We start from the raw sequence: 17,137 nt of genomic DNA on the forward strand, positions 1-17,137 counted from the left end.
GCTCAGTGCTAATTACACTGAAGATGGATGATGATAATGAGGATAACAAAGCTGTACTGTACAACTCTGTCGACAGTTACAAACTTCTGACATCATGCAGGTGTTGTTGTTTCACCAGGTATTTTCTTTCTCTGTGAATGCAGAATGTTAAAATAACTTACTGTTAGAAAACTACAAATAATGCAGTGCTTGTTTGAATAGTTGAAGAGCTTAATATTACATATCACTTAACAAAAATAAAGGGCCAGAATGGTTCACACAGGGGTCTGTACTGTCCATACTGTTAAAAAAAAAAACATTTTAAAACAATATTCCCGTAACCGTGTGACTGGGAGGTGAAATATATAAATAATTCATAGATAAGGAACAAATATGATCAATAAATCCATCCATCATCTATACACCGCTTAATGCTTAAAACATTTCTTCTGATAACTGGGTGCGACCATTCTGCAAATCCATTGTTTTTATCCTTTCTCCTTTCCCTCCACTGTCACTGAATTAGCTCAATTAATGAGCTACAGCATGTTGTTGAAAATCAGACTGCATGTTGTGAATCTGTTTGTCACGCAGTTTCACCTTCAGGCTGTTTTCTTGTCGAAGCAGAGGTGTTGACCGACAGCTCTCTGAGGACTTTACAGGTCCAGCTGGGAAACACCTCACAATACCGAAGACATTCACTCAACTCAAACGTAAGATTTAAACCAAAATAAACAGTGTCCTCCACAGACGTCCTATTTCATGCAGCATCCATACAATTGGGACATACTACTTTGAAATAATGTGACAGTAATAATACTTGACTGTCGCAGCCTGTAGTGGGAAATGAGATGTCGTCTGTTTGAGTGTTCCTGACGGCTCAAACTTGTTTATACTCACTGGATACACCGTGCTATAACTGCACCAAGGACATCAGAATGACCAGAAAAGCATGAAAAGCATTCTGGATTACATTTTTGACATACTGCAATTTGGAACACATTAAATCTCTTATTGGCATACTAGTTAGTGTGATAATATATCTCTGAAATGTACACAGTATTTTACAGAAGCACTGTGCTCTGCAGGCAATAATGGGTACTAAAGAAACTGTTTATGTGAAATGCAAGAAAAATGTCAGTTTCAAAACTAACTATGAAAATGACTACAAATAATTGTTCAAATTCTTCTTCATTGATCTGCAAAACATCAAATATTCGGACACACAGAAATCACCTCAAATCTTTTTATTTACGAGTAATTTTTTTTTCCATGTTGTTCAACATTTCCTGTTTTCTAGAAAACCTCAGTCCGTTGTTTTCTGTGCATTAGTGCTGGGGGTGGAGCTGCTGCTGTGGTGGATCAGCAGGGACACGGTGTGCTGCAGTCCTGCTCCACTGTTAGTCCTTTGCTCAGCAGGAACGCTTCTTGTTTGGGCTCCCGCCCGAGGAACTTCCTCAGCATCTCGGAGGCGTCCTCCGAACCGCCGGGCCGCAGAATGAACTTCCTGTAGTCCAGACCCACCTGAAGAACCAATCAGGAGACAGGCGCTCATTTGTTATTTTTAGTAATTATTGTCCATTAATATTCAGAGATTTTGATATTTAGTAGTTTGTCGAATATAATCTGGAAATATCATTACTGCCATGTGTTAAACATTTTGTTTCACATTTTTGGAAATTTTCTCAATGGAATTATTTGGACATTTTTGGCAATATTTTTGGGACATTTTATAGTTTTTTATATAACATTTCATCTGTATTTTTTCCAGACATTTCATTCATATTTTTTGGGACATTTTGATCCTTGCTGTATTCATTTTATAATTTTACTAATAAATAATATTAACTTACAATATTTTTGGATTATTGGCTTTTTTTTCAGACTTTTAGTCCATAGCTGTGAATAATGTTATTGATTTTTTCAGACATTTTGTTAATATAAAAAAGTTGCAGACAATAAGCTCATTAAACTTGGAGCTGAGAATTGGGACCTCTGTTGAGTGAATTAGTTTGTAAAACAACAGCAAGAAAAGTCAAACTGTCCAACCAGTTTCTATCATTATTTTCCAATCATTGAGATCAACAAGCTGTGTCGTCAACATGACGTAGGCTTCATGTTCAATAATTTAGTAGCTCCCAATAAAAAACTCCGTTTCTGCCTTCTGGATGCCAACAGCTGATTTCAGATCTAAACTGAATGCATTTATAGCAGTGGTTACATGCACATGAGGAAACTTCATGAGATTCAGTAAGAGATTTGAAAGGATTATGATTTGATGAAGTGGACAATGTGTTTAGATCCAAACCTCAGTCCTGTTTATGACAGATGAGGACCAGCTGCAGTCTGGACAACTATTTCTAGTAATCACATCTTTCCTGTTGAGCTTTGACTCCAGAGGAGATCAGTAACCTGCTGTGAGTCAGCTGAGTTTAATTATTATAAGTTCTGACAACTGAAGCTGAACCAAACTAAGGACCAGTGACATGTCCTCAGCTCAGAGCTCACCTTGGGGTTCATGATTCCCTCCTGTTTGAAGCGAGCGTAGAACATGTCCATGGAGAACACCTCACTCCACAAGTAACCGTAGTACTGAGCATCATAACCACCGGCCAAATGTCCAAACGTCGCCGGCATGTTGGTTCCTGCAGGACAGAAAGGAGAGGTCAAAGGTGGAAGAAGTTTAGAGGTCTGTGTTTGGAACAAGTTCAGGTACTTTAATAAAAACATGCGGTTTCCATGAAGTTTCTTTTGATAATGCTGTTACATCAAATCTACTGCCGAGTCTGTAAATAAAAAAAGAAAGCCAATGCAACATGTTCCACCATTACATTTATATTTTTAACGATTTGATCAAAAGTGATGCACAAATAAGGTTCAAACCATGCCATTAGAAACTTAGCTGAATGAAACACAAAAAGAACTTTTACACATTAAATTAAACTCTTAAATAAAACAGTTACTAAATGTCCTTTAAACCTGTCGATATAATTTGAATTGGATGGCGAACAAAGTTGAATGTCCTAAAAAGGGAGAAATTTGGATATTAATTTTAATGTAGGGGAAAAAATAAATATGTAACCTGTGATGTGCTGTCTGAAGTCAAATTGTACACTCTGAGTGTTGCTGTGGCTTTTGGTCGGCGCTCTGAAAATTCACATTTAGCCTAAGCTGTTGATGCATCCAATCAACGAGTCACAGAGACTCAAGGTGAAGAGAGACAGTGTGTGTGTGTGTGTGTGTGTGAGTGAGTGAGTGAGTGAGTGAGTGAGTGAGTGAGTGAGTGAGTGAGTGAGTGAGTGAGTGAGTGAGTGAGAGAGAGAGAGAGACCTGGTGAAGCAGGGATTCCCAAGACTTCCTGACAGAGGCGTCCATACTCCTCTGCAGGGTCGAGTCCTTTCCTGGTGTGCAGAGCCTGATCCACTTTGGCCAGAACAATCTGCCTCAGGTTGAACAGACCTGCAGGACACACACTTAACATGTCAACAGTGACACTGGACCACCCAAGGAAAGGGAACTGTTTACAAAGTCTGTAATTTTTAATATTATTTTTTTTACTCAATGTGGAGTCTGTATTTCTGGTGAAAGATTTTCCTGTGTTTCTCCAGGGTTCACCACATTAAATGTGAGTCTTAAAAGACCTTTTCAATACTGCAGTGCCAGTCAGCACCTTTATCAATAAGGTCTACAATTATTTATTATGTGAAACAATCTATTGACATTTAGATCACATTCCTTTTGGCACTTCAGAGCTGAATGCATACCTCTTATAACTTATCAGATAAAACAAACAAATACAAATGGACACAAAACAATCATGAAGAGACATAAAATACCACAGAGACAAACAAAAACACTACAAAGAGACAGAAAATGAAGACAGACTGCTGCTGCAGTGTTATAGTTTCCTTTGTGAGACATACCGGTGTTGGCGAGGCGGGACTTGATGAGTTTGTCGAGCAGCTCGTCAGGGATGGGGTTGCCAGTCTTGTAGTGTTTGGACATCCTCTGCAGAGGCTCCTTCTCCCAAACCCAGTTCTCCAACATCTGAGATGGAGCCTCCACGAAGTCCCGCTCCACATGAGTCCCGCTGAACATGGCGTAGTCCGCCTGCACACATGGGAGGTGGATTTTTCTGTGACCTCACTACGTAAAGTCAGTTGAACGTATGTTATGATTTGGGTTTATATAAATACCACTTGAGAAGTATCTGACTGCACAGTTTCAGTTCCTCAGCAGCGAAGCCTCTAGTTCACCTGCTCACCTCAGCACACAGTTGGTGCATGACGTGACCGAACTCATGGAAGTACGTCTCCACCTCATCGTGCTGCAGGAGAGATGGAGCATCGGCCGTCGGCTTGCTGAAGTTGGCTACCATGGCGGCCACTGACATCTGGCGGGTGCCATTAGGCAGCAGACAGCCGGGCTGCAGGCCGAAGCAGGCAGCGTGACCGTACTTCCCCTCACTGCAGAGGACAGGAGCGAGAGATTACAGCAGGAACAAAATAAAACAAGCACCACTTTTTCAAATGGTTTAAAATAGCTGGATGTCATTTATATTTTCATCTGTATTTACTGAATTCTGTTAAATGTTTGTTCTATTTAAATTTAATATCTATGACAGTGTAATTTTTAGCTTTCTGCTCTCGACGTTAGCTTCAGAATTATATTGCTTATTTCTTTATCTTTATATTTGTGTTATTTTTAGTTTCCATAATTGATTAATACTGTGCAGTTTTACATAGTCTGTTTTGACTGCTCTTGACACTTTGTGGGAACTATCAGCATGTATTTTTAGAAAATCTCTTTTTTTGTAAAAAATATTGCTTCACTGTCCTTATTTTCCAAACATGGTATGGAAGAGAAAGTCTGATCTATATCTTTCAGTGGATTTGAACCTTTTGCTTTCTTCCAGTTGGAGTACTGTGAGAATAAAGCACTTGTTTTGGAAAGCAAGTAAAAAAACTGCATCAGACAGAGGTGCTGACCGGGGATAGAGGTCCAGGTAGAACTGCCCGACCACCTGACCGCTGCCACGGTCCTTCACGCAGTACAGAGTAACGTCAGGATGCCAGACTGCTGCTCCATCCACCAGCTCGAAGGACAGACCCAGCAGCTCCTGGTAGATGTCCAGCAAGCCCTGAGTCACCACCTCCATTGGAAAGTACTCCTTCAACAGGTTCTGGTCCACCGCGTACTGAGTCTCCTCCACCTGATGAGAGACAAAGAGGAGGAAAAAGGGAAAGGGGGGTTTATTAAGAAAGAAGCATAGAATTAAATGAAGAGGGGGAAAACAAAGAGGAGAAGTGTGCAGGAAAAACAAAAAAGATGGGAAAACCACCTCAGCAGTCGCATCATAAATCCTCACAATGTCAACCATCAACACTCCTTCATCACTGTGTCTGTGTCCATGGTAACAGTCAGAACAGCAACACAAAGAGGACAAAATGAAAACATCACCCGGTATCTCTCTTGTTCTTACCTGGGTCATGAAGTAGCGGGTGTCCCAGGCGTGCAGCTCTCCGTTGAAAGGCAGACTTCTCTTCTGACACTCCTTCTCCTTCAGCTTCAGGATGACGGCTCGCTCTTCATCACCCAGAGGCTTCAGCTTCCGAGCCAGCTCCTCTGAAAGACAACAAACGGAGAGCAGAGTCAGAAAAGAAACTCTAAGCTGTAACACAGAAAACCTTTGAAGCATCTTAAAGTAAATGTTTCCAAATCACCAGGGAGGTTCAACACACCTTTCTCATGGCAGACATTTTGACATCTCACAGTAATTGTAAACACAGGTGTATTAACCCCAAAGTCTGGCAGGTTTAAAAAAGCCAAGCCACTAAAGTGACAGTATTTATCAACCAGAAACTGTAAAAAAAAATACAAAGAATTGTCGGATTTTGTGATAATTCATCAAAATCACTTTAATCTAAATGTCTCATTTAAAAATTTGCTAAAAAATAAACTGATTACAATAACCAGACTGTAAAAAATAAAATAAAAATGCAATCACGGAGCCACTGGGGACAAAGCTATCAACAGTCACATGACAAAAACTCAGGGACGTTTTTGGCAGAACAGCATCCTGTGTTTCGAGAGAGCAGGAAATTAACGACGACAGTAGAAAAACGGACAAATGTTGTTCATGTTGACTCTAGGCTTTTTTAATGTTTGTAAAATGAATAAAGAAAAAATGTGACAGGAACACAAACTGAAGGGATCGCATGATTAGAGTCACATACATGATAAAAACAAGATTGATAAATTCAACTCATACCTCTGCATCCTGTTTTTTCTCCAAGTTTAATCTGACATTTCTGATCACAAGCAGTGATTTGTATTTTCAAAGCTTTGATGCTTCTTTTTAAAGTTCAGTCCCATCCCATCTTTTGCCTCCTTACCAATCACATCGCTGCTGCCTCTCCAGTAAGTCTTTCCTCCTGCTTATGGACTACAGCTAGTAACGGTAATCGGTTTTCATCATGGGCTTCCTTGTTCTGTTCTGCAGCCTTGAGTGAGCTCTGTGTTCTGAATCATAACTTCAAGCATTTCTCCACCTGCTGCAGTTTCTGGTTGAAGTGAACCTCCAGCTCACATCGGGGCTCCTGAAGAGGCAGCTGATTGACATTAAGGACTGCCGCAGCATAATTATGGGGAAACACAAACTGAGATCTGGCTAGCTAGTTCGTAGCAACCTTTCAAAATAAAATGCTTAGATTTACCTCCAATAATGAGTTGATCTGTAGGATTCCTCCAAAAGGCAGCTCACACACCAGAGACTCTAATTCCTACCCACACTTTGCAGGTTTCAGATCTAATTTCTGTTTTGTGTCTGAGGTTTCACAGTCTGTCGACTCACCCAGGAAGCTAGCCACCTTCTTCCCGGATTTGGCCATGTTCATCTCCAAGACAAAGTCGGCGTGTGTGGCAAAGCCGAGCACGGAGCTTTTCTGAGCCCGGAGCTCCACCAGCTCCTTCAGGATCACTGAGTTCTCCTGCAAGTAAACAAAAGAGACATTAAGGCAAAGATCAGAACCCGATTTCTGCACTCCAAGCTCATATCTTGGTCATTGTAAGAAGTAGCGATACATGCTACATGTTGTGTTTTTTCCAGAACAGTCTGGGCTATTTCATTAATGTTCATCATATATTCTTATTCATGTAGTAGTTTTGAGTTCTTTTGTTCAGACATAAAGTGAACAGATAGATGTTGATTACCTTGACAGTTTCGGCGAGCAGTTCTCACCTTCTTCAGAAGCGTGTGACGTGTCAACCGGCAGATTTTGACAGTCGGCATATTCGCCACGCCCAGTGGAGTGGCGTATTTCTTCTGGGGCAGAGTGGAGTAGGGTGACTCCAGAAGAAATAGGACGTTGGGGGTTGCAGCATGCCTGGTGGGGTGGTTGGGTCCATTGGGCTTACTACAACATGCCATTACGGCGTGGGCATGGTTGGCCCGGCGAATCTGGCAGCTCCACCAGGCGTGCTGCATATGCCAGCTGTCAAAATGTGCTGGTTGACATGTTACACGCTGTCAGTGAGACGCTTCTGAAGAAGGTGAGAACTGCTCACTGAAACTGTCAAGGTACGGTAATCAACATCTATCTGTTCACTTTATGTCAGAAGAAAAGAACTCAAAACCACTACAGTCTGGGCTATATAGATCTTCCATTATTGTACATAATACTTGAAGATTTTTATACTAGCCTTTATATCAAAGAAACACTAATGTCAAATTGTTCTGGCTGTATGTGTATCTCAACATAAAATGCTGGCAGCAGAGATACTTTTCATAAAAGTGCCATTTTCTGGAATTTGGCAATATCAGAACCAACCACTTTTTGTGTTTGACCAACAGCCAATAAACTGTAAGCAGTGAAAGAACTTTATTTTAATGTTTTAACTCTTGTGTCTCCTCTGGTTTCTGACTGCGAGTTATTTACAGGTCTGTATAGATTTTATTTCAATCATCCTGACAGGTCCAAATCAAACTGTTTGAATTTTTGCTGCTGACCCGTCAGATGAAGCAGCGACAGCAGTGGCCCTCCTCACTCACCTCCTTGCAGCGGGAGTTGAAGGCCTCCTCCAGCTTCCTGCGGGTTTCTGGGACAAAGCATTTTTTCATGGTGGGGAAGTAATGAGGATACTTCAGGGTGACCTTCAGCTTGTCTCCATCCTTCTCCAGAGAGCTCAGGAAATCCTCAGGGAGGCCGCCTGCAACAATTTCACTTCTTAATACACCAAAACACAGACTCCTGTTTGGGAGTGATTACATTTAACTCAATTTTGTTAACAGCTTCCTTAATTTTGTCAGAGAGATTTTCTCTCATCACAACATCTGCAGTATTACCAAGGTACCTGGCAGGTGTTTGGGATTTCGTGTCACAAGACATCTTAAACAGCTGCATTAACTTTTTTCCACTATGACTTTATTTTTGTATAATTCCAGAAAAAAATGCAAGTGCTCAGTCAATAGTGTTATTTTGCTGCCTAAAGTTATGGAAAAAGCAAATTAAATTCTTCCACGAGAATTCCTTCTGTAGCAGTGAATTTGTGGATGTGTAGTATTTCATATATTAACACTAGTCTTTTTATTATTTTGCTATTTGGATTTTTACCCCTGATTGATTCCCTCCTACTGGATCCCAAAGATTGGTAGAGAAGAGACAAGAGACCCTTTATTTAAAATCACATTATCAAAGGCTCATCTGGCTCAACCCCTTATTAAAACTACTTATTAACTGCAAGCATCTAATAAAAATCCTAATTTACAAGAAGATACTTTACTCATAAAATTCAGCATTTTCTGAAATTGTACACAATGCTGCTAAGCCTGATCTTCCTTGAACACTGGATCATATTTCTAGAGTAATTGCTACTTTTAAATCCATAATATATTTCAAAGATCTAAGTCTGGTAACCCTGTATCTCCATTTTCATTTCTTTCCAATGCCTTATTCAGGTCAGAACTCACCCAGTTCGTCTCTGGTGAAGGACAGACTGGTGGTGTCCTCATTCAGGTTCTTGTTGAAATCAATGCACAGGTTGCTCAGCTTCTTCTTGATGGTCTTAATCACCTGATAGAGTAGAGAGGAGGGAGAGAAAGCAGACATTCAGATCGGAAACTCGGAGGTGCAAACAAATTTGTATCAAAACAAGACTTAAAATAATCTTCACCCAAATTCTGAGCATCTCCTGGGTGCAAAATGTAAATTTAAATGTAAAAAATTCCACACTGATCGAACCTCTCCTTGTCAACAGACACTACAATTTACCGATGTTCCTTAAACACCTCACATGCGGCAGAAGTCAGCTAGGCGGCCATGCACAGAGAAGCCTTTAGTCTCCATTCAGTTACCGCATCAGACTTGTGTGATCAAACACCACTTTCAAAACAGTGACATGAGTTCGTAATCCTTTGGTCAGGTTATTTTGTCCATGAACTGATCCAACAGCTTGATAGTCAATGACACAAAAGTATAAAGTTAACACACTAAGATAAGAGGATTTTACCTATATTGCCAACTACCATTAGCTACTGGAAGGTAGTGATTAGCATTTCACATAAATGGACTTAATTCACAGAGATCCTGCATGTTATAGAGCACACATTTTGCTTCGTGGATTGTCCCTTTATTCCTTGTTTGAAGGCATGTCAAAATTGTTGCAAGGCTATTGTTATGCAAACATGCTACATGGTGACATAGACCAGTAACCAAAGAAATGCCTGGACTTAAAATGAGGTGTTTCAGGCAGGTAAGGAGCAGGATTTTGTGTGGGAAAGAATAACTCCATTTTGACATGGACTTTGGGCTTTATAAGGTTGCAGACATTTTACAAGCACAAAAAAGCAGCTATATAACACTGAAGGTAAGGAGGAACCAAAATCAGAATGTGGAGACTTCAGAGGAGAGTAGTGGTCTACAGGGCAAAGAAGCAGGAGAGTCAGAGGTTACAAATCATGAGGCGGCATCACCTCTTGCGTCTCCTTGGGCAGGTGAAGGCCGTTCCTCTTCCCCAGTTTGATCAGGCGCTCCATGTAGCGCTTTGACTCTGCAGTGAGGCTGTCAGCATCGCTCTTCTTCTGCAGACGGAAACAGAAACAGGAAACTGATAACATACAGAAACCTGAAACCAAGAGCAGAACTGGAGCCGGTTATTGTATGTGGAAGCGAAGAGACAATGACTAATGACAGGCCTGTCAATTAGTCACCATCTGTCTTCTCATTGGTCAACAGCACTGTGATGTCAGCTCACCTCAAGAGCCACGATTCTCTGGTAGACGTCCTCCCTCATGCTCATCTCCACGTCGAACTCTGACAGGCGTTTGTCGGCCTCAGTGCTCGCGGCTCGGACCTCCTTGCAGGGCGAAACATGCTGAGGGAAGTCCAACATGTTCCTCTGGACTGATATGAAGAAGCGGAGGAGTCAGACAGGAAACGGGGAAAGGACAGCAGAAAAGAAAATAAACATCAGGTTTGGTAAAGGGACAGAGTCAGAAAAATGACAAACATCTTATACATTAACTGTCCCATAATTTCAGCTTACAAGCATGTGATTTCGACTTTCAAATTTAATTTTACTGTTGTGTAACTATGACTTAATAATTATAAATCACATTTCTCTGACCCTACGCATTTTGATATTGGTTCCTTATCACCGCTATAGCTTCATTTTTCCTTCATGCTTTGTATCATTTATGGTTTAAATGTATTTTCTTATGATTTCAATGATTAGTCAGAAATGTTTGATTCATATTATGACTTTTATAATATCTTTTTATTTCATTTTGGCACCTCAAAAGTTTTCTTAAATAACCCATTTTGCTCCCCTTTTCAGCTCAAAGTCTCACATGTCCCGGCAATGCGTCTTTCAGGTTTTCAGCTCAAAATACTGCATAACCGTATAATACCTTGTTTTAGGGCTGTTCTAAACAGACTATTTTGCTCAACAACAACAACAAAAAACAATGAATTGCTGCCATTTCCACCCCCTTTAGGAAGACATGGTCCATCCAGTATGAGCTGAATGGCTACTGATTAACCTCAGTCAAACTCTTATTCACTTGTAAAGCTGGGAGGGAAACCAGGCCAGGTGTGGGGAGGATTGAGAAATGGCACAGGAAAATGTCTTCATATCTTTACAGCTTTTATTTTATACCTCCAAGTATATATGAACCCCAAAACATAATAAAAAATACACTTTCACCATATGGGACTTTAAATATCTCTTAATTTCATAACAGAATTTCAACACAAGTTTTATGTTATTCCAATTTAGCAGCTTTTTAATTCTAATGATGACTTGTAATTTTAACAGAGCATTTTGTAATTCAAACAAACGTACCGTCCCAAACTGTCGATATAGTATTTTGCAGTCATTTTTTCTTCCTAGTAGAGTTGATTTTGTACCTTGTAATTTTTTAGTACCTTATAGTTTCATATCAGGTCATAGGTTATTATTAGAATCTTGTCACATTTTCAATTCAATATCTCATGATTTCAATTTAGTCTCTAATATCATGATCCTGTTTCTTTAGTATGCTGATGATTTATAATTTTATTGTATTATTTTGTAATTGTAGCGCAGTCAGTATCATAATTTCTCATATTTCATCGGTCCTTTTGTTCCCCTGACAGAATTCAGTTTCCACAGTTTTAATCTCCTGCAGTCCGTTGCTAATCAATAACCACTAAAGTCCTTTAAACAGATGGACTTAATATGATTTCATTTTGTGATCAACCAGAGGGGTGTTTGAGTGTTTCCTCCTGCAGCAGCATCAGTACTGCAGGTGTTTTCAGGTTTTCAGTTGCCTCCAAACAAAGCCTTCCTCTATTGTGGCAGCAGCAGCTGGTTCAGCTGCTTTCTCTGCAAATTGCTGATGAGTCTTAACAATCACACACTGACTCTGCTGACTCAGAGCTTCGCTGCAGCACTCACAATGGACCAACGGACCGACTGTGCTGTCAGGTACATGCTACATGTTTGACCTCTTTACATTCAGGTTCATAAGCTGTGAGCTGGACACACCACTGAAATATCTGGAGGTAAATTATAAACACGCCAGAATGAAACGGTTTCAATGTTGAGTTTGACTTTGTTTCAGTCACACTTTACTCATTTGATTTTTTTCAGTTGCAATCTCTGAAAATTAAAAGTTCGATTTTTTTCACTTTCAATTGCATTTTACATTGAAATCCCTCCAAGACGTCTGCCATGCCATCTTCTGAATTTCATTTGCAGACGACTTATCTTGAAGTTTAAATATTCTCGACAGCAAAAGAACAACTTTCAGACATCTGGGTGGTCTTGAACACATCACTGTGTGTTGTGTTTGTGCCATGAAGCAGGATTAATGTGGTAACTGTGGGCTTAATCCTGAGTTGCCAAACCTGCTATGAGAAAATTTTGTTTACGATCACGGGACAGACTAAATACAGGAAAGCAAGCATCAAAATAATTAAAAAACATTAGAATTAAACAGTTGTATTAACTGAGGTTTAATTTCCACCAAATAAGGTAACACAGGTTCCATGCCTTTACTGTATGTAGGCTGATCATGTTTACTGCCACTGATCACCACCACAAAGGCCTACTGTGAGCAGAAAAAAAACTGAGTGTGTGTTTATTTTAAGTTCAGATGGAACGATATGCGTGTTTAGCATCAGTAGATGAAGGAGGACTCTATCGACTGTAGACACTGACCGGTGTACTCAACCTCCACATCTGCGAGCGCCTTCAGCGTGTTACTGAAGGTGACGCTATCGAGGTCCAGGGCTCCGACGTGATCGTACACCTTCTTGGTGTTGGCGATGAGCTCATCCGAGAGCTGCTGGATCTGCTCCGGGCTCAGGTCCCAGCGCAGCCGGTTCTCAGAGCAGACTGGCACCAGGCTGCCAAACACCACCTCACCTGGAGCAACAACACCACAGGACAGGTAAGGACAGAGGGCCAGCACATTGTTTCATTTGGAGGGGTAGGGCAGTAGCTAATACTGTTGACCAGTTAGTAATAAACCCAGCACTGCCGCTAGCTGCATACTCACTGTCCATACATAATCTCAGTCCTTTGTACCAACCCTGTGGAACTGCAGCAGGCAGATTATTACATGATGAGTTGTATTTGTAATTTGTTATTGTTAGAATAAACGGAGATCATCTCCAAAAAAAAAAAAAAAAATCGAGGTTTGTCATCCTCTTCTTAACGACACAACATACAAGCCAAACTGGTTACTAAGGATAGACCGATACATCGGCCGGCAGATATATCGGGCCGATATTTGAGTTTTTTACTTGTATCGGCCGATATGCGTGTGGGTTCGCCGATTTATTTTTCCCTAGCATGAATTGTTTTAATGATGCCTAAATATTTGTTTTATTTTATTTTATAGACATTACTTGAATAACTGAAAGCACCAAACACTTTTGTTCATTTGAAAGTATGTGTGGTAAAGTTGAACAAAGCTGAATCCTACTGTTTACAGTAGTTTTTGTTTTATTTATGCTTAAGTTAAGATATTTTTATTTTATTTCATAGACATTACCTGAATAATTAAAAGCACAAAATACTTTTTGGTCATTTGAAAGTACGTGTGGTAAAGTTGAATAAAGCTGTTGAATATTTTTTTACTGTTCAATAAATGTTTCTTATTTTAAAATTGAGACCTGTAATATTTGTTATCATTGTGTCATTTTTTTAAATTTAAATTGAAGGAGCAAAAGCAGTATCAGCCCCAAATATCGAGTGATGGAAAAAAAATCGGTATCGACATCGGCCCTAGAAAATCCATATCGGTCTATCCCTGCTGTTTACACCTGTTATTGGCAGAGAAAGATTTTGGACACGTCTAGATTACAAGCTAAACCCCTAAATGAAAAAGTTAGCGCTGAGACCTGTATCATTAGGTCTCTCCAGAGATGTTTGATTGGCTTCAAGCCAGGGCTCTGACAGGGTCACTGAATTACATTTATCTCAAAGACACTTCAGCGTTGTCTTGTCAGTGTGCTTAAGCTTCTTTTTGAAGGTGAATTAGCTTTCAGTCTCTCTTTCCATTGAACTGAAAAACATCCCATGGCATTATGATGCCACCATCTACAGGTGAAGTAGGATGTACTGAGAAAGTGATGAGTGCTTTCCTGAAGAGATAATGCTTAAGGATGAGTCCAAACAGTTCAATTCTAGTTCCATCAGAACAGTCAATATGGCTTTAACTTTAAAGGTAAATCCCTGTTTCCACCAAAACCAGCTATAAGAAGCAGTGGCTTCTGCAAAGTGGGGCCACCCCTGAAATCTCTGGTCTACGTAGCCACTCCAGGTCGGCAGGTCAAGTTCATTCACTGAAACACTGATGGTCAAGTTTATGTGAAAGCAACTATGGTGTCCAAGTGCACCATTAGACTATAACAGCTTTCTGAAGCAGCAACCAGTCGACTGTGCAGCTAATAATAAACATAACAGAGAGCGCGAATAACAGTTTGAGCTGGATTTACATTAAATATGTGCGGCACCAGACAGCAGCAGGATCTATATAAATATAATTTTTCTATTTCACAGCAAGATATTTGCAGCAACGGATGAACTTTTTTCCCCGTAAATATAACTAAGCATCTTCTTCTGAGCCATTTTGAATGACTGTCTCCCAAATAACCAAAACATAAACTGTATTAGTCTATGCACAACAGAGAATTATTAAAATTATTGGGAAAACAAGAACCCAAAGTATGTGAAATCATAACTCTAATACTGACACAACTTTATTACATGGTATATACAACACCAGCATCACTGAATTGACCCTTCGCTAAGCCCCTCCCACAAATGGCTACTGTCCAATCCTCCCTTAGCAACTGTAACTAGGCACGAGAGGTCTGTCAAGCTTTCAGTAGAAGACAATATGCCGAAGCGGTGTGCGTACGGTACTTGCAAGTCCGACACTCGTTATCCGCAAAGCTTGGAGGGTGGTGTCGATTTTTTTTGCATTCCCCAAGCCAAAGACACAAGAAGAAAGGTGCCGTGTGTGGATTAAGCAGTGTGGGAGACCGCATGATCAGCTGAATCCCTCCAAAATCAATATGAACACCTACGTCTGTTCTAAGGTAAGTTTCTAGCTAACATTAGCTAACCGTAGCTCTGTGTGTTAGGTCAGATAACATTAGCAAAGAAAGACGTCTCAATGGAAGGTTACTTCTCTTAAAACTTGAGCTACTGTGTATTATTTGAGCAAAATAAATACTGGTGATATATAGAGACAACTTCTGACGTACTGGTATAGCATATATATATATACTAGGAATCTACAGGTCTCCGCCTACGCTCACGTCTGGCTTTGGCGACAACAACAGATGAGATCGGTACTGCATTAATGTTGTAACCCCTTGGTTTGTGCCACTGTTGTGGCAAACTTGTGCAAGATATTGCTGGGTTTTGCTGTGCCTTAATGGGATCAAGTGTATAGATCAGCCCCACGATATGTGAGCAATAGCCTGGCGCACTGTAAACAAACACAAATTTAGCTTAGCAAGAAATGGGCAGACACATGATGATGACAGTTGACATAACATTAATTTAAATGTATATAATACATATCGGCTTACCCTGCTGTACAAGAACATTGTTGTTCTTGTATATGATTATTTTTGATGTGAAGTGACAATACATGGGGTGTTTGGTGCTTACACGGAGATCTGTGCGCTTTTCCCTCTATTTTAACGTCCTCTTCATTTGCACTCCTCCAACATTTAATTTGGTGAATGTTCTATAATTCTACAATTTCATTTAGCAGACACTTTTGTCCCAAGCAACATACAACCCAAGCAATGTAGTTCTCAAAAGCATATTGGAGACCCTTCTGTCTGCTTCTCTCCGATATCGCTGTAGAATATCTCCTGAGAAATATCACTCACCTGTACCGCTAAAAACACCATATTTCATGGTAGGAGGGAAAGCTTGACAGGCGTAGCAACAGTAACCAAGGGAGGCGGGGCTTAGCGAAGGGTCAATTCCTGAAATTCAGTTCTGGCTTTTGTTTTGGTCTCACCCCAAGATTGTCACTGGGTCTGTCTGACCTCCCATGAGAAAAATTCTGGATGTGAAGCGATAATTACAGAGAATAGGTGTTGCTTGGTACTTAACTCTATGCCGAATCCATAATCAGTTTATAAAAGTTGAGAGGAGGTGTTCAGTTTTTTTTAAACAAGGTCACGTGTCAGCCCGCGAGCAGCGTGAACTTTAAACCGTCACATTTTAAAAGGGAGTTTGGCGAATTGTTCCTTCACTGCATTTCTGGTATAAAGTACCTGGAGATTGGGAACTGGTAATCCATCTGTAATCCACGCTGCATGTCTGAGGCAGCCTCCCCGTTAAAGAAGGACTCATTGCTCAATAGACAGCTGTGTGATTAGCTCGGTGAATAAGCAATTACTTAGCTGACATGCTACAAACACCTGGAGACAAGAACAAGCCAGAATAGCTGCGAAGAAACGAGCAGCCGCTAAATTAAACCGCTCCCTTCTTGTTTACTCTGGAATAAATCAACAGCTAAGCTTAAATTATTCTTCTGCATAGTTTTAAATCAGGTGCTAGCATGCTACACTACCGTTAGCTGTAACGATCAAAGCCAATAAAGAGTAAACACACGCGGAGACAGAGAGAAAGCCCGCCGACCAAACAGGGTTTTTTTTTTCATTAAAAACGGTCCCGATTCATTATAAACATCCCACCATGACTCACCTGTCGGCCCCATGGTTCTCTAACTGAGTGAAGGTTGGTTCGGTCCGTGTGGGAAACTGACAGCAGCTCAGCGAGTTCGGATTAAAGAGTGACAACACCACATCCGCTAGCTCATTTCAAAATAACGCCCAGTAGCAAAACTAAAATCACTGTTCTGAAAGATATCACATCCTTATGAAGGCCATGTCTATAATAGGCACGTCTATAAGACATGATAATGCATTTACAAGGCTTTATAAATGATTATAGACAAATAATACCCAAGCTGGAAAGGAGCATTAAGGTTAACTCTGCCAGTGCCCTCATGTCAGTTATTCCTCTGTATCATGTACCTTCTATAGCTTTAAACGGTTGTGTTCTAGGGCTGAGGGTTTCATTTTTATTCTGAAGGCCATTTTTCTTCGTTTCCAGTACTGATCCCTTCTTCTGGTAACTT

General features: G+C 40.4%; 1 protein-coding gene across 1 annotated transcript; it reads right to left on the bottom strand.

The window, feature by feature from the left end:
• Window positions 1-1,211: 1,211 nt before the first annotated feature.
• On the bottom strand, window positions 1,212-16,827 carry thop1 (thimet oligopeptidase 1). Its single transcript, XM_022194714.2, has 14 exons — window positions 16,702-16,827; window positions 12,679-12,885; window positions 10,231-10,379; window positions 9,950-10,057; window positions 8,948-9,050; window positions 8,030-8,187; window positions 6,833-6,968; window positions 5,462-5,604; window positions 4,968-5,191; window positions 4,244-4,445; window positions 3,903-4,089; window positions 3,310-3,438; window positions 2,488-2,624; window positions 1,212-1,503 (listed from the first exon to the last, which is right to left on the bottom strand). The coding sequence occupies exons 1-14, from the start codon at window positions 16,712-16,714 to the stop codon at window positions 1,342-1,344; spliced, it is 2,058 nt and encodes a 685-aa protein (XP_022050406.1). The 5' UTR covers window positions 16,715-16,827; the 3' UTR covers window positions 1,212-1,341.
• Window positions 16,828-17,137: the final 310 nt, after the last annotated feature.

Source organism: Acanthochromis polyacanthus, chromosome 4 (genome assembly GCF_021347895.1).
Source record: "Acanthochromis polyacanthus isolate Apoly-LR-REF ecotype Palm Island chromosome 4, KAUST_Apoly_ChrSc, whole genome shotgun sequence".
Lineage (NCBI taxonomy): Eukaryota > Metazoa > Chordata > Actinopteri > Pomacentridae > Acanthochromis > Acanthochromis polyacanthus.